Below are 23,167 nucleotides of genomic sequence, written 5' to 3'. Positions count from 1 at the left end.
GAGGAGTGCGCACTGTCACTTCTCAATCATTAGTCAAAAGCAGTCCAATTCTTGTGGCTACATTAGGCTTGAATGGGAAGCATATATCCATCCAAGAAGAGCAACTTGCAGTATTGGACTCTTGATTGCAATCACAAAATCAAGCATTTGTTTCAGTTGTTGATCTTGTATTTATTAGATGATGGATTCTTCGTCTTCATCTCGTTGCGAATATGATGTGTTCCTCAGTTTTAGAGGGGAAGACACCCGCAAAATCTTTGTCGGCCATCTTCACAGAGCTCTAAAACAGAAATTGATCAATGCTTATATTGATTCGGAAGAGCTCAGTAAAGGCAACAAGATTTCAGAACTGCTCACAGCTATTGAGGACTCGAAGATTTCGATTGTAGTTTTATCTCAAAACTATGCATCTTCCACATGGTGCTTAAAAGAGCTCGTCAGAATCCTCGACTGCGTGGATACCAAGAAGCAGATGGTGGTGCCTGTCTTCTACGAAGTTGATCCCTCTGATGTACGGAAAATCAAGGGAACATTTGCAGAAGCTTTTGCCAAACATGGAGAAAACTCTCACATCGACAAGGAAGAGTTGGAGAGCTGGAGGTCCGCTCTAACTAGAGTTGCTGATCTATCTGGCTGGGATTCGAGAAAATATGAGTAATCGTCATTCAAACCCTCAATTTATATTTTAGTTAGCAAATTTTAAGAGAAGGAATCAATGAGTTAGGAAATTTTTCTTTATGATTTCCCATTTCTTTCTTTTCCATTGCTAATAAGTTAGTCCCTTCTCTTAATTGAATTCTTATCACTTGCTATATCATATCAACTGAATCCCTGACTTATTCTGTATCATAGTTTAGTTTGGTTCTATGTCACTATATGCTCAAAAGTACATCTTGCTTTCAGTACTCATTACAAATACAATTACATGGATTTCAAATTTTGCAGGGATGATGGCAAGCTTATTGAGAAAATTGTTAAAAATACCTTTCAGAAATTGATCCAAACTTCGTCCAATAAAGCGAATGGCTTGGTTGGGATGGATTCCCACATTTCAGAAATGAATTCAAGATTATGTCTTGAGGTGAATGATGTTCGTGTTGTTGGAATATGGGGTATGGGCGGTATAGGAAAAACCACCATTGCTAGAGCTGTTTATGACGAGATCGCTTACCAATTTGAACACTCTTGCTTTCTCAACAATGTCAAGGAAGCCTTTATAAACAAGCGTGAAGTACAAATGCAGGAAGAACTTCTGTCAGGATTGTTGAAGGAAAAGGTGCAGCGTATGGATTTGAACAGAGGTAGGAGTATGATAATGAAAAGGCTAGGTACGAAAAAAGTCTTGGTTGTTCTTGATGATGTGGAAACTTTTGCTCAAATTGAAGCTTTGCTTGGAGAATTACATGCATTTGGCGAAGGAAGTCGAATCATTGTTACAACCAGAAATAAGCAATCACTAAGTGGAGTTGATGAGATGTATAAGGTCACATATTTAAGTGAAGATGCAGCTTTTCAACTGTTTATTAAGTATGCCTTCAGAACAAGAAACCAACAGAACAGAAACTATGATCATCTTGCAAGGCGTGTGGTAGAATACGCTCAAGGTCTACCTTTGGCACTAGTCTTGGGGGCTCTTTTGGATAACAAAGGTGTTTGTGAATGGGAAGCCGTGTTACAGAAATTGAAGAAATTCCCACACATAGAAATTCAAGATGTGCTTAGAACAAGCTTTGATGGACTAGATGATTCAGAGAAAAACATATTTCTAGACATCGCATGTCTCTTTAGAGAATGGGACAAAGATATTGTATCAGAATTACATATTGGTTTTTTTCCCGACATCGGATTAAGAACTCTAGTTGACAGAGCACTCATAACTACAGATCACAATAAACTCAACATGCATGATTTACTACAAGAAATGGGTAGAGAAATAGTCCGACTAGAATCTACTAAAGAACCTGGGAGGCGCAGCAGGTTGTGGATTCATGAAGATGTTAATCACATATTGACTCAAAATACGGTGAGATTTTCTGTCCTGATCATTCTCTAGCTCATTTCCATGTCGTATGGTATAAAGATTCAACTTTCACCCAAATCAAATCCTATGGGGATCTTGTATTTTCTCTATGATGATGTTCTAGAATTTTTTAGTAACATGTACTTTGCTATTGGTTATGCAGGCTACGGATGCAGTTGAATGCTTAATGCTAGACTTGTCAAACTCAAAAGTCGACCTATGTATAAATACTGAGGCCTTGGTAAGAATGAGGAATCTAAGACTACTCATAATCTATTATGATTTCTACTTCATAGTTCAGGAAGATGGCTACTTTGAATACGATGAAAGCTGTGAGATTATATGCGACATATGCCCAATTGATGGTTGTAAGCAACTGGCGATTGGGAACTTGGAGTTTCTTTCTCATGAGTTGAGGTTTCTCTTATGGCATGGATGCCCGCTGAAGTCTTTGTCATCAACCTTTATCCCGAAGAATCTTGTTAGACTTGACATGCGTGGTAGTCGCATTCGAGAACTCTGGGAAGGAATGCAGGTACAGTAATCCACGCGTCTTTTTGCTTGTTTCAAGATTTTAAGTGTCTATATGCCCCATGTATGAAGAAATGCTTTTCCGGTGTTTTTAATGCAGCCCCTGCAAAATTTGAAAGTCATCTTGTTAAGTCACTGCCAATACCTGGTCAAATTCCCTGACTTGACAGAGGCAATAAATCTCGAGGAACTATTACTTGATGGCTGTTCAAGCTTATTTGAGATTCATTCATCCATTTTCGCTCTTCAGAAACTTGATTTCTTGAATCTAGATGGGTGCGAAGAACTCGAGACCCTCCCAAGCAGCATTCACATGAGCTCTCTTGAGTACCTTAACCTCAGTTACTGCTCAAATCTTGAAAAGTTTCCGGAGATTTCAGGAATCATGAAGGAGCTATCAATACTTCATTTAAAAGGGACAGCCATCAAAGGACTGCCCTCATCAATTTATCATCTTCAGGGGCTTAAAGAATTAAGTATGAGTGACTGCGGAAGCCTTGAATTTCTTCCAGACAGTATCTGTAATTTGGCAGACCTTACAGATCTTGATCTGTCTGGGTGCTCAGCACTTCATAACTTGCCTGAGAATTTGGGAGACTTGAAATCCTTGAAGGTTCTCGACGTACGGGATAGTGGTATAAAACAGCTTCCATTCTCTATCCTACGTTTGAGAAAGCTTGGGAGCCAAGCGTTGTCATGTATTGGATGTAAAATGATGAAGGCACCCTTGTCAGCATGGCCATCATCGGTGGACGATTATTGTAGTTACTCTGTTCTACTACATCTTGATTTAAGTGACTGCAATCTGCTGGAGTTATCAGATGGCATTGCTCATTTGTCTTCGTTGAAAACATTAAAGCTGTGCAGAAACCATTTGGAGAATTTACCTGCAACAATGAATCGCCTTGAACATTTAACACGTCTCGAATTGGAAGCTTGCAAGAGGCTGAAATCAATCCCAGAGCTTTCATCGAGTATAAAGTATATCGATGCGCATGATTGTACAGCTTTGGAATCAGTTTTGATGCTAAAGCCTCAGTATGATACGGATCATTTCTTTACATTTTCTAATTGCTTCCGGCTGGTACAAACAAACCTATTTATAGATATTGTTGAAAGGCATTCGCATTTTCAGGTTCCTCCTCTCTCACAAAAATTTCAGGTGATACTACATATACAATATTTTGCGACATTCAGTTGACTGTTGTTTTCACTGTGTAGGATGATTACAAACGACCTCTTCGATTGAACATGTCTTTCCCTGGAAGTTCAGTTCCTGATTGGTTCAACCATCAGAGTGAGGGATCTTCAGTAACCGTGCATCTACCACCAAATTGGTTGGACCATAAGGTTTGTGGTATAGCTATCTGCGCTGTTCGGAAACAGCATCCTCATTTGTCTCCTTTGTTTGTTGCATGTTTTTGTACCTTCAAAGGAAATCGGGGTGAGGATAGTTTCAGAATTGATTTTCTCATTCCAGAGGCCGGGTTCCTTAGGTCAGAACCGTCAGCTCACATGTTTTTGCGATATGTGCCATGGTGCTTTGTTGAAGGAAAGCTGCAGGCAGATGTAACCTACACTGAGGCCACATTTCAGATGGCAGTAAATAGTGAACAACTCTGCATCACAAGCTGCGGGGTTCGTATCGTATATGCTAATCCAGATGAAATGCTGAATCTAAACATGCCGCAGCCCCAAGTTCATGTGGACAGTTGTTTTAAGGACTCAATTGAATCGAGAAACAAAGAAACAGAGAGGGTGGAAAGTCCCAGGGAGATAGATTCATCAGAGTTGTCAAGGACACTGGAGCAGTTACCAGAGCCACGGACAAAGAAAAGAAGAGGATGAAATAATGGTGGTGGCGGAGGCGCAGGGGGAGGGTTGCCAAGTGTTAGGGTCGGTATGCTGCTGCTTGTCATTGTCTGGATGCACTATGTGTTTGAGAAACAGAAACAGAAAGAGAAGGAGACAGAGTAACGAGTGAGAGGCAAAGAAGAGAAAGATTTGATCGGGAAGGAGTCGTTGGCTTGAGGATGGTTAGGTGAAGCATGGCGTTGAAAGAGATATGTAACAGAAGCAGAGAACTTTGGCTTTCCTGAAATATAAACTCGAGGAAGGCTCTTGACCCTTTTGGTTTACGACAATCAGCCCCAAGATAACCTTGATTTCCTCTGCACACAAAAGCTAACGCCAATGCAGCTCAAGGTGTTCTGTAATAAGACTTGCCGTCACACTCACTCACACTCTAGCCATTGCAGGGAACCTCAACTATATGTGCCGGCGATTTCTGTTGTGTTTGTGGAGAACACTATTGTATCTAATGTTGGCCCTGCAGTTTCGAGCTACCATGTTATAGTTTCGCCATTCGAGGGTGCTTATGTGAAAGTTGAGCTGCGGATTCTGAAGTTCACCAAAGCTAATCAGAAGCTGTCTTACAAGGTGACCTTTACTACAAAGACTAGGCAGCCGGAACCCGAGTTTGGAGGCTTGGTGTGGAAGGATGGAGTGCACAGAGTGAGAAGTCCAATTGTTGTGGCATGGGGTATGCTGATCTGAGTCATGGTCTGGAATTTTTTTTGACAATGCATGAATCTTACTGGATGCATGGTTTTATTTCTTTTGATGAATAAACAAATTTTCTGTAAACACCCTTGCACGAATTTTTTTTTAAGCTCACTTAGAACTCTTAAATTAGAAATAGTTCATAGTTGCTCAGAAAAACGAGAGCCTATTCGGCGCACCCGTCATCTCCACCGTTTAATTTTTTTTTTTTTTTTTTGGCGGGTCAAAATGGACGGTGGATACACCTGGGTGCGCTGTATAATTTTCACAGAAAAACAGTGGTATTTACTTGGTCAATCGCTGACTAGAAAAGCTATACTCCATTCACATTCAAGTGAGGAAAACAAAACAATTCAAATTAAGAATATTTTTATCTACCATTGAATGTATGGTTGATTTGATCAAGGAGGAGTCGGTGGCTGGAAGAGGATTGTTGGTGAAGCATGTTGAAAGAGAGATGTGAATTGTGAAGGTATAAGGTTGTTAGCAATCCTTATATAAAACAAAACATAACCTATGAAGCCTAAAATAATTGGGAGATTAGTCTTTTACAACTGAAGAACAGGTTGAAGAAGTAGAAGAACTAACATGAACTCAAGTAAAATCATGCATATACATTTCATGGTTTTTCACTGAGGATAGCAACGTTGTTTGCCATACCAAAAATATGGGTTTTCAGCTTTTCGATCTTTTGTTTCTTTTGTCTTAGGGGTGTATGTTTCTTTACCCTTGTTGAATAATTATTTGTCTCAACCCGTGACCCTTGGTTTAGAGCTTTGAGGCTACAGTTGTGTTTGTGATACACAAACCAATATTTGCAGCTGTCTTTGTTTGATATCAGAAAAAAAGTGATTTGCTAAACCAATGTGGTATTATCACTGTTATGTTTTTAAGAAAAAGTTTATAAAAACTTTTGTCTCTTACTTTTAATTAAACATTATTTATGATAGTTTTGATTGTCTTTTTCTTGGCCATGAAAAGCTGTATATGTCTTCTCATTTTCTGAGTTTGGCCAAGGACAAAGGTCCAAAACCTTTTCCTTGTTTTGGCCCTCGTGCCTGCCCTCTTAGGACCCCTCGTTGGCTTATATCTCTCTCTTGTTATGATAATAGTGTGCTATAGATCGAGTCCAACTGCAATCAAATCTGCTTTCACTTTTGTACAAATTTTTATGAATAAATCAATCTTATTCTTGTTGGTGCTGATGCAACTTTTCATTTTCGATGAATTTCTTTTTTTTTGGTAAAAAAACGAATATATTAAACTAAAAATGAGAGGGCAAATCCAGTAAAACCGAAGTCAAAGGCAAAAAAACTGCAGAACAATGAGGTGAAATGAACTCATCGTTAACGGGCGATACACACTTCCAGGCAAATAAGAGTTCTGCTCTTCGGCCTAACTAAACACAGGCCCAATCCAATAACAGGAACTGCAAGTCGAAAGATTGGGATAGGATTTCCTGGGTCCCACCTACCCGCGAAATTAGCGTGTGAGGCCAACACGGAGAAGTTGAAAGACGACGACTCTCCACGACTTGGACTAGTGGAGTGCGATCTCTGTTCTTCTAAAATAGAACCAGAAGATCAGTCGACGTTTCTAATTGAAATGGCCGCTTCTTCGTCTTCGTCTTCATCCCTTGATCGTTGCAAGTACGATGTCTTCCTCAGTTTCCGAGGGGAGGACACTCGCAAAAGCTTCGTTTGTCATCTTCACAAAGCTCTTGAACAGAAAGCAATCCACACCTTCATCGATTCTGAAAATCTCGAAAAAGGCAACAGGATTTCTGAGCTACTCAACGCCGTTGCCGAGTCAAGTGTTTCGGTTGTAGTCTTGTCTCAAAACTATGCTGCTTCTACTTGGTGCTTGAAAGAGCTCGTCAAAATCATGGATTGCATGGATGAGAAGAAGCAGATTGTGGTGCCCGTTTTCTATGAAGTTGATCCCTCCGACATTCGGAAATCGAAGAAAATGTTTGGGGAAGCTTTGACCAAACATGAAGAAAATCCTAAGTTTAACAAGGAAGAAGTGGAGAGGTGGAGAACTGCACTGAGAAGAATCACGGATCTATCTGGCTGGGATTCGCGACAGTATAAGTTCATTCGCTCAGTTAATTCTGTAGGCTGCTGTTTGGTTCTGTACTTGAATTTTTACAATTTTTTGAACTCTATTCTGTTTGTGATGTGCTAGTTAGTTTATTTATCTTGAATTGATTGGTTATAAGTGGACATATGGTATAAGACAGTAAGTCCTGCTCTGACTATTAGCAAACACTTTCTTTCAAATTTTCTAGGGATGACATTGAGCTTATTGAGGAAATTGTGGGAGACATGTTAGAGAAATGGATTCACATACCCCGACCCTCCAGTCTTGCAAATAAGTTGGTTGGAATGGATCATCACATTAAGGAAGTGAGTTTGCGATTGTGTCGTGGGGTGAATGATGTTGGTGTTGTTGGAATATGGGGTATGGGCGGTTTAGGCAAAACTACCATAGCCAGAGCTGTTTATGACAAAATCATTCATCAATTTGATCACAGGTGTTTTTTTATAATGTGAAAGAACGTTTTGCCAAGAAGAAAGATGAAGCACAAATGCGGGGAGAACTTTTCTCTATGATATTGAAGGGAGATGTGCAGAGTGTAGACATTTTCAATGAAGGTTCCAATCTGATACTGGAAAGGCTAGGTAAGAAAAAAGTTTTAGTTGTTCTTGATGATGTGGAAACTTCTTCCCAGATTGAAGCCTTACTTGGAGATTTTTCTTCATTTGGTGTTGGAAGTAGAATCCTCATAACAACTAGGGATAAGGAATCACTAGCTGGAGTTAATGAGACATATGAGCCCACATGTTTAAATTCTAATGAATCTTTTGAACTCTTTAAGAAGCATGCCTTTAGAACAAATCAACCCAGGGAAGAGTGTAGTGATCTCTCAAAGCGAGCCATAGAATATGCTCAGGGTCTGCCTTTAGCACTTAAAAGTCTTGGGAGCTTCTCTTTATAACAAAAGTATACACCAGTGGAAAGACTTGTTAGAGAAAATCAAGATAATCCCACAAAGGGGGATTCTGGATGTGCTTAGAATAAGCTCTGAGGGATTAGATGTTCTAGAGAAACAAATATTTCTAGACATCGCATGCCTCTTTAGAGATTGGGACAAAGATTTTTTAACAGAATTACTGCAGAGTTTTGGTTTCTTTCCTGACATCGGATTAAGAGTTTTAGTTGACAGAGCACTCATAACCATATCAGAAGACAGTGGACTCAACATGCATGATTTACTGCAAGAAATGGGTAGAGAAATCATCCGCCTAGAATCTACTAGAGAACCTGGGAAGCGCAGTAGGTTGTGGAGTCACGAAGATGTTAATCACATATTGACTCAAAATACGGTGAGATTTTCTGTCATGATCATTCTCTGGCTCATTCCCATGCATGTCATATGGTACATAATGTTTGGTATAAAGATTCAACTTTCACCCAAATCAAATTCAGGGGATCTTGTATTAGCTCTAGATGTTCTAGAATTTTTCAGTAACATTTAACATCCCATTGGTTATGCAGGCTACGGATGCAGTTGAATGCTTAATGCTAGACTTGTCAAATTCAAAAGTTGACCTATGCATAAATAGGGAGGCCTTTGTGAGAATGAAGAAGCTAAGACTACTCATAATCTATCATTCACACTACTCCATATTTGATTCCAGATACTATTATATATGGGGTGGAAGATGGAGTAGAAGCATTGAGGATATATATCCAGTTGACGGCTGTAAACAAGTCGCGGAGGGGGACTTGGGGTTTCTTTCTCATGAATTGAGGTTTCTCTTATGGCATGGATGCCCGCTGAAGTCTTTGCCATCAAACTTTATCCCGCAGAATCTTGTTAGACTTCACATGCGTGGTAGTCTCATTCGAGAACTTTGGGAAGGAATGCAGGTAAAATAATCTACGCATCTTTTTGCTTGTTTTAAGATTATAAGTTTCTATATGCCCCATGTATAAAGACATGTTTTCCTGGTGTTTTAATGCAGCCCCTGCAAAATCTGAAAATCATCTTGTTAAGTCACTGCCAATACCTTGTCAAAATCCTGACTTGACTGAGGCGATAAATCTTGAGAAACTAATGCTTGATGGTTGTTCAACTTTAATTGAGGTCCATTCATCCATTTATGCTCTTCAAAAACTTGATTACTTGAATTTAAAGGGGTGCAAAGAACTCAAGAATCCGCCAAGCAGCATTCATATGAAATCTCTGAAGACCCTTGACATTTCTGGCTGTTTGTATGTTGGAAATTTTCCAGAAATTTCTCATGTTGTGAATGAGCTAAAAGAGCTTTATCTAGATGGGACTGTAATTAAAGAACTACGCTCATCAATTGACAATCTCACTGGGCTTTATGTTTTGGATCTCTCAGATTGCACAGAACTTATGACTCTTCCAACCAGCATTCATATGAAATCGCTAGTTACCCTTAGACTTTCTGGCTGTTCAAATGTGGAGAAGTTTCCAGAGATTTCAGAAATCATGAAGAAGCTAGCTGAGCTTCATTTAGATGGGACCGCAATTAAAGGACTGCCCTCATCAATTGGTCTGCTTGAGGGGCTCAAAAGATCAAGTATGAGGAACTGTAAAAGCCTTGAATTTCTTCCCAACGGTATCTGTAATTTGGTGGACCTTAAAGATCTCAATCTGTCTAATTGCTCTGCACTTCATAACTTGCCTGAGAGAAATTGGGGGAGTTAGAATCCTTACAGGTCCTCGACATACGGGATAGTGGTATAAAACAGCTTCCATTCTCTATCCTACGTTTAAGAAATCTTGGGAGCCAAGTGTTATCATGTACTGGATGTAAAGAGATGATGGCCCCCGTGTCAGCATGGCCATTATCAATGGGTGAATATTGTAGTTACTCTGTTCTGCTACATCTCGATTTAAGTGACTGCAATCTGTTGGAGTTATCTGATGGTATTGCTCATTTGTCCTTGTTGAGAACATTAAAGCTGTGCAGAAACTATTTGGAGAGCTTACCTGTGGCAATGAATAAGACTTGGTTTTTTAGAGCATCTTGAATTGGAAGCTTGCAAGTGGCTGAAATCAATACCAGAGCTTTCATCGAGTATAACTTACATAAATGCACACGATTGCACAGCTTTGGAAAAAGTTTCAAAGCCAAAGCCTCCAGCTTTTTACCGCACTTATTATGTATTTAAATTTTCTAATTGCATCCAACTGGTACAAACAAATCTATTCAGAGATATTGTGGAAACACATCCACATTTGCAGGTAACTCTCTCCCCCTCTCCCTATTTATGATAGATAAACAAACAAACATGTACAAACACAAAGGTAAACCAAATAAAGATACTGACTGTTGTTTTCAATGTGTAGAATGGTTTACCTGCGACCTCTTCGGTTGAAAATGTGTCTTCCTGGGAGTGAAGTTCCCAATTGGTTCAACCATCAGAGTGGGGGATTTTCAGTGAGTGTACACCTACTGCCAAACTGCTTTGGCAGTAATTTTTTGGGATTTTCTATCTGCGCTGTTCGTACATGCCAGGGAATTAATTATGATACATCTCCTTTATCTGTTGATTGTTTAATTACCTTGAAAGGAGATTGTGGCGAGTGTAGTTTCACTTTTGACTTGCTCGATTCAGATCTTAAGTTTGATGGATTATTTACGTCTGATCACATGGTCCTGAGATATGTGTCATGGTCTGATTTTGGCTCGATTGAAGAAGGAAAGCTGGTCAAGGAAACCTACACGGAGGCCACATTTCAGATTGTAGTAGGGAGCAAGTTTGTATCAGACCAACTCCGCATCAAAAGCTGTGGAGTTCGTTTTGTATATGCTAATCCAGCTGCAATGCTGGATGTAAACAAAATTGTGGAAGGGGAGGATTGCTGGGTGTTAGGGTCGGTATGCTGCTGCTTGTTATTGTCTGGATGCACTATGTGTTTGAGAAGGAGAGAGACAGAAAGAGAAGGGGACAGAGTCACCATTATCTCTGACGATGGGGAGATAATGGATTGGGAAGCCACAGTGGTCTGGTGGTGCCAAATTCACAGAAAGAGGGCAAAGAAGAGAAAAAATTGATGGGGGAGGAGTTGTTGGCCGGAGGAGGGTGCAGCTGCTTTTATTGGCTGGTTGAACTATGGCGTTTGAAAGAGAGAAGTAGCAGAAGAAGCAGTGAACTTTGCTTTAGTTGAAGAGATGGCAGTAATGATCCAAGGTTAGTCTCTCAGCAAAAAAAACTTATGCATTTTTGTGCTGTCTTTGTTGCTCATTATAACCTTGATGTAATTACTTTTACTTCTCATCTTTTACTTTAATTGCAACTCAGAACTCACGAACAGTAAAAAAAAAAGAAACACTTGCTGATATGCACAAATTCCTTGATACGTGTTATGTAGTTGTAATTGCATTTGTTTACAGTTTTGCTTAATGTAATATGTTGATACTGATGCTAGTTCTGGTGGTATATATAACAAGCAATTTTAAATCCCCTTACCAAGTATTTTATTTTCAAATTTAGATTAGCATCAGTGTTATTGGCTTCTTGAACTGCTTATAGTGGATAAATTGACCATTTATTCCTCTGTCAAATTTGATGTTTAAGTTGGGCGTGCATCAAATGATTAAGTTGTTCTAAAGTTCTCTAGCTAATGTAAGTGACTTGGTCACTGGTTCTGTATGATTTGCATCATAAATAACTTATCGACTTTAGTAAAAAAAAAAAAAAAAAAAATTAGTTCTAAAGTTCTGTAATCAATGATTTTAAAAATGGGCTCCCATCTCACATTGGCCCAATTATTTATAGGCCCAATCGATTTCATAGAACTAAATAGTAAAACGCGCGACTCTTGAGGAGTTGACTCGTAGAACAAGACGAGCCTGATGGTCTATTCATCATCTAGTAAATCTTTTCTTCTTCTTCTTCTTCTTCTTCTTCATCTGGTGGTCGCATGGCTTCCTCTTCTTCTTCTTCATCCGCCCGCCCCTGCAAGTACGATGTCTTCCTCAGTTTCAGAGGAGAAGACACCCGCAAAATCTTCGTCGGCCATCTCTACAGAGCCCTGCAACAGAAAACGATCAACGCCTTCATCGATTCTGAAGAGCTCAGCAAAGGCAACAACATTTCGGAACTACTCACAGCTATTGAGGACTCGAAGATTTCGATTGTAGTTTTATCTCAAAACTATGCCTCTTCCACTTGGTGCTTAAAAGAGCTCGTCAAAATCATGGATTGCATGGATACAAAGAAGCAGGTAGTGCTGCCCATCTTCTACGAAGTTGATCCCTCTGATGTACGGAAAATCAAGGGAAAATTTGCAAAATCTTTTGCCAAACATGGAAAGAATTCTGACCTCGATGAGGAAGAGTTGAAGAGGTGGAGGTCCGCTCTAACAAGAGTAGCTGATCTTTCAGGCTGGGATTCGAGAAAATATGAGTAAGTATTCTTCATTCTCTTGCTTAATCCTGCATGAAGTTATTTCCCTTCAATTTCTAATACAGGGTTTTGTGTGCAAACTTTTAACTTATGAATATCCCTTCTCTTAATCGGATTGTAACTTTTGGTAGAATCTCGAAACTGAGTACTTGACTTTGTTAAGATCACTACAAATTATTTTGTCTTATCAACTAGATCCCTGATTTGAGTTTGGTTCTATGTCACTATATGTTCCTACTAACTGTATCACTTGGGAATTAGATGTTTATAACAAGATAGAGGTTCATTAAAGATGTAAGCCATCTGCATTTCAACAAACATCATACAATGAAATAAAGAGTAGGGGCCTAGGAAGGGCTCAAGTATTGAAAGCTTTTGAAGTTTGATTAATTGGTTAATGAGAGATTACATTAACAAAAATCCGGGTCAGCCGCCCAGTTAACTGGTTGAGCATTGATCCAAGTCATCCAACAGACTTAAGATGGCATCATGGGCTATCTCTAAAGTGGATAGCTTGATGACATTGGTTATCATAGAACTGACTTAAGTTGCTGGGATTGATTTCCTTCATGTATAGTTTTGCATTTCTTTCTCACTTATGTCATAAGTGATAAATGCACTATGAATTCCAGAATCATGGAAGTTTACTTTTAACATCTGCTTTTGATTAATCTTACAAACACAGTTGCATGGATTTCTGATTTTGCAGGGATGATGGCAAGCTTATTGAGGAAATTGTTGAGAGTGCTCTTAAAGAACTGATCCACACATCATACAGTAAAGCCAATGGCTTGGTTGGAATGGATTCCCACATTAGAAAAATGAATTCAAGATTATCTCTTGAGGTGAATGATGTTCGTGTTGTTGGAATATGGGGTATGGGTGGTTTAGGGAAAACAACAATTGCTAGAGCTGTTTATGACGAAATTGCTTGGCAGTTCGAATACTCTTGCTTTCTTAACAACGTCAAGGAAGCCTTTATAAACAAGCGTGAAGTACAAATGCAGGAAGAATTTCTGTTTAAATTGTTGAAGGAAAAGGTGCAGAGTATAGATTTGAGCAGGGGGAGGAATATGATAATGAAAAGGCTAGGTACGAAAAAAGTCTTGGTTGTTCTTGATGATGTGGAAACTTTTGCTCAAATTGAGGCCTTGCTTGGTGAATTACATGCATTTGGCGAAGGAAGTCGAATCATTGTAACCACAAGAAATAAGCAATCACTAAGTGGAGTTAATCAGACATATGAGCCGAGGTGTTTAAGTGGTGATGAAGCTCTTGGTCTGTTTATGAAATATGCTTTCAGAACAAATCAACCCAGTAGAGAGTACGATCATCTGTCAAGGTGCGCCACAGCATATGCTCATGGTTTGCCTCTAGCACTTAAAGTCTTGGGGTCTTTTCTTGATAACAAAAGTATATGTGAATGGGAAGCCGTGTTAGAGAAACTGAAGAGTATCCCACACACAGAAATTCAGCATGTTCTTAGAATAAGCTTTGATGGACTAGACGATTCAGAGAAAGACATATTTCTAGATATTGCATGTCTCTTTAGATACTGGGAAAAAGATTATGTAACAGAATTACTAGACAGTTGTGGCTTCTTTCCCCGCAATGGATTAAGAGTTCTAGTTGACAAAGCACTCATAACTATATCGTCTATCACTGGAGACCTATCAGACGATGATGAGCTCGACATGCATGATTTACTACAAGAAATGGGTAGAGAAATCACCCGCCTAGAATCTACTAAAGAACCTGGAAAACGCAGTAGGTTGTGGAGTTATGAAGATGTTAATCGTGTATTGACTCAAAATACGGTGAGATATTTTATCATGATCATTTTCTAGCTCTTTTCCATGTTATATGTATACATAATGTTTGGTAGATAGATCAACTTCGATCAAAATCAAGTTCATGGGAATCTTGTATTGATGTTATGTAAGTTGCTATTGGTTATGCAGGCTACGGATGCAGTTGAATGCTTAAAGCTAGACTTGTCGAATTCAAAAGCCGACCTATGCATAAATTGTGGAGCCTTTGAAAGAATGACGAAGCTTAGACTACTCATAATCCATTATTCATTCGACTCCAGATATGACGACTACCAAAGCAACCGCCGTGAGGAGTTATGCCCAGTTGATGGCTGTAAACAACTCACGAGGGGGGACTTCGAGTTTCTTTCTGATGAGTTGAGGTTTCTCTTATGGCATGGATGCCCGCTAAAGTCTTTGCCATCAGCCTTTATCCCAAAGAATCTTGTTAGAATTGACATGCGTGGTAGTCACATTCAAGAACTTTGGGAAGGAATCAAGGTACAATAATCTGCGCATCTTTTTCTTGTTTGAAAATTTTATGTGCCTAGCTCAAGTATGCATACATGTTTTAATTTCTCGGTTGTTTTAAATGCAGCCCCTGCAAAATCTGAAAGTCATCATGTTAAGTCACTGTCAATATCTTGTTAAAATTCCTGACTTGACTGAGGCGATACATCTGGAGAAACTATATCTTAATGGCTGTAAAAGTTTACGTGAGCTTCATCCATCCATCTCTGATCTTCAAGAGCTTTATTATTTGGATTTAATGGGGTGCAAAGAACTCAAGAGTTTCCCAAGCAGCATTCACATGAAATCTCTACAAACCCTTGCTCTTAGTGGCTGTTCAAATCTTGAAAAGTTTCCAGTAATTTCTGATGTTATGGATAAGCTAAGATATCTTCATCTATGGGGGACTGCAATTAAAGAACTGCCATCATCGATTAATAATTTTACAGGCCTTGGTACTTTGGACCTCAGAGGTTGCAGAGAATTTAGGAGTCTGCCTAGCAGCATTGATATGAAATGGCTACACACCCTCAGGCTTTCTGGCTGTTCAAATGTGGAGAAGTTTCCAGAGATCTCAGAGTATATGACGAAGCTAAGATGCCTTGATCTAGATGGAACTGCAATCAAAGAACTACACTCATCAATTAATAATCTCACTGGGCTCGTAGAATTGAATCTCAAAAGTTGCACAGAACTCAAGTCACTACCAACCAGCATTCATCTAAGTTCTCTTCGGACACTTAACCTCAAGGGCTGCTCAAGTCTTGAAAACTTTCCAGAGATTTCAGGAATCATGAAGGAGCTATCAGTGCTTCTTTTAGATGGGACCGGAATTAAAGGACTGCCCTCGTCAATTGATCAGCTTGAGGGGCTGCAAATAATAAGTATGCAGTTCTGCAGAAGCCTTGAATTTCTTCCCAACAGCATGTGTCGTCTGGTTAAACTTGCACGTCTCGATCTGTCTGGGTGCTCAGCACTTCATAACTTGCCTGAGAATTTGGGGGACTTGAAATCCTTGAAAGAATTTCACGTAAGGGGTAGTGGTATAAAACAACTTCCATTTTCTATCCTTCGTTTGGGGGATAGATTATCATTCATTGGATGTGAAGAGATGACGGCACCCTTGTCAGCATGGCCATCAATCGAAGGATATTGTAGTTACTCTGTTCTGCTACATCTTGATTTAAGAGACTGCAATGTGTTGGAATTATCAGATGGTATTGTTCATTTGTCATCTTTGAAATCATTGAACCTGTCCAGAAACAATTTGGAGAGCTTACCAGTGGCAATGAATCAACTTGGATGTTTAACACATCTTGTAGTGCAAGATTGTAAGAGACTGAGATCAATACCAGAGCTTTCATCGAGTATAAGTTACATAGATGCACATAATTGCACAGCTTTGGAAACAGTTTCAAAGCCAAGGCCTCAATACCAGACGAATCATTTCTTTACATTTTCTAATTGCCTTCAGCTGGTACAAGCAAATCTATTTAGAGATATTGTGGAAACACATCCACATTTGCAGGTTCCTCTCTCACCCTCTCCCTCTTTTATGATAGATAAACAAACAAGCATGTACAAACATAAAGTTAAACCAAATAAAGTTGGTTTTGTTTTGAATGTGTAGGACAATCACATGCCACCTCTTCGGTTGAAAATGTCTCTTCCTGGGAGTGAAGTTCCCGATTGGTTCACCATTCGGAGCAGGGGAATTTCAGTAACTATGCAGCTACCAGCTGATTGGTTTTTGGGATTTATGGGATTCACTATCTGCGCTGTTGGTAAACAATACCAGGGTGTTTATCAGTATGCTTGTCCTTTATCTGCTGCTTGTTTATGTACTTTAAAAGGAGATAGTGGCGAGTGTTGTTTCAGCTTTGATATGCTAGATTCGGTGTTCAGAATCGATAGAATCCTACGGTCAGATCACATGTTCTGGAGATATGTTTCGTGGGCTGAATGTCACTTGATTGCAAAGGGAAAACTGGTCAATGAAACATATACTGAGGCCACATTTCAGATTATAGTAAGAAGTGAATCCGTAACAGAACAACTCAGCATCAGAAGCTGCGGAGTTGATTTGTTATATGATGATCCAGATAAAATGCCTAATCTAAACATGCCAGAGGCCCAAGTTCATGCAGACAGTATTGAGACTGGAGATTATTTTATGGACCCGTATGAATTGAGAAACATAAAGAGAAACAGAAGGAGACTGAGTTTCTGAGTTGGGCAGCCACAGGGACCTGGTAATGCCAAATTCACAGAGTGAGGACGAAGAAGAGAAAGAATTGATGGAGAATGAAGGAGAAGTATGGCTTTGAAAGAAAGCAGTAGCAGAAGCAGAGGACTTTGTCTTTCCTGAAAGGAACTTGTGTTACTTGAAGTGGTGGCAGTAGTGATCCAAGGTTAGTTTCTCAGCAACAGCTTGTGACTCTATTCCCCTTTGTTGCTCATTAAGACCGTCATATAATTAGTCTTTTACTTTTATTGCAACTCGGAACTCACCAACAGTAGAAATAGACACTCATTGATATGCACAAATTCCTTGATATGTGCTGTTTAGTTGTAAGTTGTAACTGCTTTTCTTTGCATTTTTGCTTAATGTAGTATGTTGATACTGATGCTAGTTTTGGTGCTATGTTCACATAAAATTTGCCACTGAGCAATCAATACTCAGTATCTGGCTCCATGAACTGTGCTGTTGTAGTTTTTAGCTTTTGTTAGAGAATTCAACATGATTTATTCCTCTATCAAATTTGGTGTTTAAGTTGGGGATGCAAAGTTTTCAGGGGAAATGCATATGTTTGGATCATCTCGAAAGGCACAACAACAGAAGGTCTGGCACAGTAGTTTTAACTTTTATTCCCCCTTCAAAAGAATGCCCATTTTACTGGTACTAACATTAAAGCTAATGACCATTGAAGGTGAGCTGCCTTGCTAACTAGCTCATTTGTCTTCAAATTTCTTTGATCCTTGTTTTAATTATCCGTTGCAAATTCACAGGTGATAACATCTTATAACCAGTGATAACATTCGAACTCTACGTTTCCATCTCAGATCACATCTTGGTGTACTGTAAATAACTATGAGACAGCCTGATAAGTCGCATTTCTAAAACTTTTAATTAAAGCATTGTCATTGTTGCTATAGTTAGTTACTGGTTTAACTTTTGCATTGGTGAAGGTTTGAGTGAAGTTGTACAGTATTCAAAAATAAAAAATGTAGAAATTTTCGAAAGCTTAGGATGGTGTTTTCATCAGATACATCAGCCTACACAACTTGGATTAGAGTTTTGTAGGTGTGAAGTCTTTGAAGAGATTATTTATTTTGGCACCCGGTCTCCTCAGTTTGTTACCCTGATGTTCTAGTTGGTGGTCAAGAACTCAAGCAAGACAACAATGTCTGAAGTGTAGAATCTGAACTCTGAAGGCAGATACAAATCCCATTTCTTTGCTCAGAACTAGATCATCAATAAAAATTCCTAGGTCACAAGCTACCTGCGAGAATCTGTCCTCTTTAATTTTCACTTATGCCGGTTAGTTTTGAGCCTAAAGAGTTGTTACACCTTCTCGAAGAGGCTCTGAAAGTATCACGTCCACCCTTAGCTTCTACGGTGTCAACTAGACTCAGAAATTACTTGAAATTAGGACTTAGGTTCTTTGTAGAAAACTAGAAATAGACCAACCTTCATATCAGAAATATACTTTGAAATTTGATTACATACTCTGAAATTTGATTACAAAAAGAAGATATGAGTTTAGGAATCAACCATCCAGAGTCGATACTGATTCATCTCTTCTCTCATTCTAAGTAAATGTGTTATAAAAGGATTAGCTATAATCTCGTGAGCTCTCTAGTGAATAAGTGAGGTTCAATGTATCTGTACGACAGTACGGCTATTGTAATTTGCTTAACTAATATACATATATGGCTAGTGTTATTAACACACATTTTTGTGTTATTAACACACTCCATCTATAATGAGAACCAATCATGAAACAAATTTAAGTGGTAAGTTTGTACATAAAATTGAAATGTATGGATAAAAAAATAGATGGGTTATGTTAATAACACAAAATAGTGATCTCTTTTTATTTTGTCATATTGTAGTAATGACTTTATGGGTCTCCCAAATTTCGGTTTTTCTAGTTTTGTTTCGTTGTTATTTTGTTATGAGAGATTTTGGTCTAATTTCTCTTTCTTGATGTTTTCTTTTTTTTTTTTTTTATACATAAGAGTGTTAGAGATCACTCCTGACTTATTTATTTTTCAGCCAAAAAAACATAAAACGGTGTATTAATAGCAATAGCTTATCTATATTTACTTGTAACTAAAATCTAGTTAGTTGCAGATCTAGACCAACTCCATGTGTTGCAAGACTAATATATCTTTGTATCACACTAATGTATATCTTTGTATCGTATCTTCACATTAAAATAAGTCCGAAGTCAAAACTACATCCTCGACTAGATGCAATCAACGCAATTATTTTTGTCAATCGCGATCCTACAACTCACCCATCACAATAACATTTCTTTCCTCTTCGGGTTTTGTCCCATTAATCTACCCGATTAATAAACTACAAGAAAAGACGTGAACACAAATGAGTAGCATTTGTTAATTCTGCTTAAACTCAAGAGGTGTCCCCTTGTTGCTAATAAAATACAACTTGATTCTTTCCCCACTTCTCAAGACAAACCCTTTACTTTGACTAAGCAAACTACTTGATCTCATTTCACTTCCGAGATTTCGATCGAGTTCCATGGCCGCTTCTTCTTCTTCTTCTTCTTCCTCTGTCGGCCGTTGGAACTACGATGTCTTCATCAGCTTCAAAGCCGACGACACCCGCAAGATCTTCGTCGGCCATCTCCACAAGGCTCTGCATGAGAAAGCAATCAACACATTCCTCGACTCCGACGACCCTTCAGAGGTTATGGAAGCCATCGCCGACTCGAGGCTGTCCGTTGTTGTGTTCTCCAAACACTATGCTTCTTCCAGGTGGTGCATGAAGGAGCTGGTGAGGATCATGGAGTGCATGAAAACCATGAAGCAGATTGTGGTGCCTGTTTTCTACGAACTTGATCGTTGTGATATTAAGTCGAGTTTTGAGGAAGGGTTTGGTAAGCATGAAGTAGAAGAGGTGCGGAGATTGAAGTCTCTTCTGATTCAAGCCGCCAGTTTATCTTGCTGGGATTCCCGGAATTATCGGTAAAATATTTCAGTCATGTCTAACATTTCTTCTCATTTTCAACCTGTGTAGCGTAATTGTTGGAATGAAGAGTTTTATGGTAACTAAATTGGGTTTAGAGATTCTGTTCACTTGATTATGTGTATATGAATCATAGCAAAGGCTAGACATTTGTTCTACAAAATTAGATCCAATCCAATATCAGTATGACATTCAGTTTGGTCGGATCACGTTTAGTTTCGAGTTGCAATTATTTGTTTTTCTTAGTTTCAGCATGACATTAGTACATTAGCTGTTGCTCTGGACTTGCAAGAACAAATTTTATTTATTATTCTGTTTTTCTTTTTCTCTGAATATTACAGGGATGATGCCAAGTTTATTGAGAAAATCGTCGACGATATTTCTAAGAGATTGATACGGGTGAGACCTGGAAAAGAGAATTGTTTGGTTGGAATGGATAGACACATAGCAGAAGTAGATAGTATGTTGTGTCTTGGGGTGGATGATGTTCGTGGTATTGGGATATACGGAATGCCTGGTATAGGTAAAACAACCATTGCTCGAGCTGTTTATGATGAAATCACTTGTCAGTTTGAACACTACTGCTTTCTTGAAAATGTCAAAGATGGTTTCAAGAATAAAGGTGCAGAACGTCTGCAGGAAGAACTTCTATGTAGAATGTTGAAGAAAAAGGTGTGTAACTTAGGTGATTTGAATACTGGCTTTAAGATGGTTATGGAAAGGCTGAATAAGAAAAAAGTTTTGCTTGTTCTTGATGATGTGGAAACTTTTGCCCAGATTGAAGCCTTACTTGGAAAGCAATGTTCATTTGGTGGTGGAAGTAGAATCATTATAACAACTAGAGATATACAATCACTAAGTGGAGTGCAGGAGAGATATAGTCCCAAATTTTTAAGTGATGATGAAGCTCTTGAACTTTTTATGCAGTATGCATTCAGAACACACCAACCCACAAGAGAGTACGATTCTCTCTCAAGGCGTGCCATAGGATATGCTCGAGGTCTGCCTCTAGCACTTAAAGTTTTGGGAGCTTTTCTTGATTGCAAAAGTGCATGTGAGTGGGAAGATGAGCTAGAAAAAATAAAGAAAATCCCACACATGGAAATTCAGGGTGTGCTTAGAACAAGCTTGAATGGACTAGAGCCTTTACAGAAGGACATATTTCTAGATATTGCATGTTTCTTCAGAGGAATGGACAAAGGATATGTGACAAAAGTTCTGGAAAGTTGTGGCTTTTACCCCCCTAGTGGATTACGAGTACTACTTGATAGAGCTCTCATTACGATCTCAGATGACAATAGGCTCGAAATGCATGATCTACTACAAGAAATAGGCTGGGAAATTGTTCGACAACAATCAGTTAAAGATCCTGGGAAGCGCAGTAGGTTGTGGGTTTATGAAGATGTTGATCATGTCTTCACTCAAAATACGGTGAGATATTTGATCATGGCCTCTTAACTCTTTTTCATATCAGTACCTACGTTTAGCAGAAACCTTTAACTTTAACCAAAACCATTTTATGGGAAGAAAACATGTACTACCTTTATAATTCAAAATAAGTTTATGGATATTTTTACTCATGTTATTTCCACTACGGTTATCCAGGCTACAGATGCAGTTGAGGGCATAATGCTCGACTTCTTAAGGTCAAAACAGGTATACTTAACTTCTGAAGCTTTTGTTAAAATGACGAGGCTGAGACTGCTAAGGATTATCAGTGATAACCATTCACGTGAGGATTTATGTCATCCAAGTGATGACTGTCAACAACAACTGGTTGGGGACTTCAAGTTTCTTTCTAATGAGTTGAGGGTTCTCCACTGGCATGGATTCCCCTTAAAGTCTTTGCCATCCAATTTTCACCCGAAGAATCTTGTTGAACTTGACATGCGTTCTAGTCACATTGAACAACTGTGGGAAGGAATTAAGGTATCAATTTCCTTTAAAATGTAAGCATGAAGTTTTAGATGCATTATGCATGTTATCTAATTCATGTTAATCTTGTTGTTTTGACATGCAGCCTTTGAAAAAGTTGACAATTATTAATTTAAGTCACTCTCCATACCTTAAGAAAATCCCTGACTTCACTGAGGCGACGAATATGAAGAAACTGGTTCTTGATGGTTGTTTAAGTTTATTGGAGATTCATCCATCCATTTCAGCTCTTAAAAGCCTTGTTGTCATGAGTCTAAAAGGGTGCAAAGCAGTTAAGAGTCTTCCAGGGAGCATTTATATGAAGTCTCTTAAAATCCTTGATCTTTCTGGCTGCTCAAATCTTGAGATGTTTCCAGAGATCTCAGGAATTATGGAGGACCTATCGGAGCTTTATTTGAATGACACTGCAATTGAAGAATTACCGTCATCGATTGAACAGCTTCAGGGGCTTGTGTTATTGAATATGGCAAACTGCAGAAGCCTTGTTTGTCTTCCAGACAATATCTGTAATTTGGCTTACCTTACGAATCTCACTCTCTCTGGGTGCTCAAAGCTTTATCGTTTGCCTGAGAACTTGGGGAACCTTGAATCCTTGACAGTCCTTGAAGTAGAAAGAAGTGGTATAAAAGAACTCCCTTTTTCGATCATACGTGTGAATAAGCTTAAAAGATTATCATGTGATGGATGTAAAGAAATGATGGCCCCCCTTTCATCATGGTCATCACCAATCAAAGGATTTTATACTTACTCGGGTATTCTACATCTTGATTTAAGTGACTGCAATCTGTTTGTATTATCAGATGGTATTGCTCATTTGTCCTCATTAAGAACATTAGAGCTGCGCAGAAACAACTTGGAGAGCTTACCTGCAGTAATGAATCGACTTCATCGTTTATCACATCTTGAATTAGAAGCGTGCAAGAGACTGAAATCAATACCTGAGCTTTCCTCAAGTATTACTTACATAGATGCTCATGATTGCACAGCTTTGGAAACAGTTTCGACACCAAAGCCTCGGTCTTCTACAAATCTTTGCCTCACATTTTCAAATTGCCTCCAGCTGATACATACTAATCTATTTAGGGATATTGTGGAAACTCATTCTCATTATCAGGTTCTCTCTCTCTCTCT

General features: G+C 38.9%; 8 protein-coding genes across 8 annotated transcripts in view; all 8 read left to right on the top strand.

Annotated features, from left to right (window-relative positions):
• Positions 1–181: 181 nt before the first annotated feature.
• On the top strand, positions 182–3,316 carry LOC101305422 (TMV resistance protein N-like). Its single transcript, XM_004309204.1, has 5 exons — positions 182–654; positions 946–2,023; positions 2,184–2,555; positions 2,652–3,186; positions 3,273–3,316. Exons 1-5 carry the CDS (start codon positions 182–184, stop codon positions 3,314–3,316), a joined length of 2,502 nt encoding a protein of 833 aa, XP_004309252.1.
• Positions 3,311–5,013, top strand: LOC101309589. The gene is made up of 2 exons (XM_004308092.1): positions 3,311–3,686; positions 3,773–5,013. Exons 1-2 carry the CDS (start codon positions 3,447–3,449, stop codon positions 4,397–4,399), a joined length of 867 nt encoding a protein of 288 aa, XP_004308140.1. The 5' UTR covers positions 3,311–3,446; the 3' UTR covers positions 4,400–5,013.
• Positions 4,745–8,114, top strand: LOC101305125 (TMV resistance protein N-like). The gene is made up of 4 exons (XM_004309203.1): positions 4,745–5,093; positions 6,540–7,248; positions 7,404–7,521; positions 7,650–8,114. Exons 1-4 carry the CDS (start codon positions 4,745–4,747, stop codon positions 8,112–8,114), a joined length of 1,641 nt encoding a protein of 546 aa, XP_004309251.1.
• Positions 8,115–8,400: 286 nt separating this feature from the next.
• On the top strand, positions 8,401–9,857 carry LOC101304825 (protein SUPPRESSOR OF npr1-1, CONSTITUTIVE 1-like). The gene is made up of 3 exons (XM_004309202.1): positions 8,401–8,502; positions 8,675–9,014; positions 9,145–9,857. The coding sequence occupies exons 1-3, from the start codon at positions 8,401–8,403 to the stop codon at positions 9,855–9,857; spliced, it is 1,155 nt and encodes a 384-aa protein (XP_004309250.1).
• A 2,223-nt stretch (positions 9,858–12,080) lies between these two features.
• On the top strand, positions 12,081–14,140 carry LOC101304530 (TMV resistance protein N-like). The gene is made up of 3 exons (XM_004309201.1): positions 12,081–12,565; positions 13,275–14,017; positions 14,118–14,140. The coding sequence occupies exons 1-3, from the start codon at positions 12,081–12,083 to the stop codon at positions 14,138–14,140; spliced, it is 1,251 nt and encodes a 416-aa protein (XP_004309249.1).
• A 1,234-nt stretch (positions 14,141–15,374) lies between these two features.
• LOC101309296 (TMV resistance protein N-like) lies at positions 15,375–17,480 on the top strand. The gene is made up of 2 exons (XM_004308091.1): positions 15,375–16,414; positions 16,517–17,480. The coding sequence occupies exons 1-2, from the start codon at positions 15,398–15,400 to the stop codon at positions 17,114–17,116; spliced, it is 1,617 nt and encodes a 538-aa protein (XP_004308139.1). The 5' UTR covers positions 15,375–15,397; the 3' UTR covers positions 17,117–17,480.
• A 2,146-nt stretch (positions 17,481–19,626) lies between these two features.
• Positions 19,627–22,942, top strand: LOC101304240 (TMV resistance protein N-like). The gene is made up of 5 exons (XM_004309200.1): positions 19,627–20,100; positions 20,443–21,532; positions 21,707–22,030; positions 22,122–22,489; positions 22,837–22,942. The coding sequence occupies exons 1-5, from the start codon at positions 19,655–19,657 to the stop codon at positions 22,940–22,942; spliced, it is 2,334 nt and encodes a 777-aa protein (XP_004309248.1). The 5' UTR covers positions 19,627–19,654.
• Positions 22,943–22,983: 41 nt separating this feature from the next.
• Positions 22,984–23,167, top strand: part of LOC101309009 — a 2,543-nt gene continuing 2,359 nt past the window's right edge. The window contains exon 1 of the mRNA XM_004308090.1: positions 22,984–23,150. The gene's annotated coding sequence lies outside the window, so the exon portion shown is untranslated. The remainder of the gene's footprint in view (positions 23,151–23,167) is intronic.

The sequence above is a fragment of the Fragaria vesca genome, linkage group LG7 (assembly GCF_000184155.1).
Source record: "Fragaria vesca subsp. vesca linkage group LG7, FraVesHawaii_1.0, whole genome shotgun sequence".
In the NCBI taxonomy this organism is placed as follows: Eukaryota; Viridiplantae; Streptophyta; class Magnoliopsida; order Rosales; family Rosaceae; genus Fragaria; species Fragaria vesca.
The sequence above is the reverse complement of the archived record's forward strand: the minus strand, read 5'-3'. Positions and strand labels throughout refer to the sequence as shown.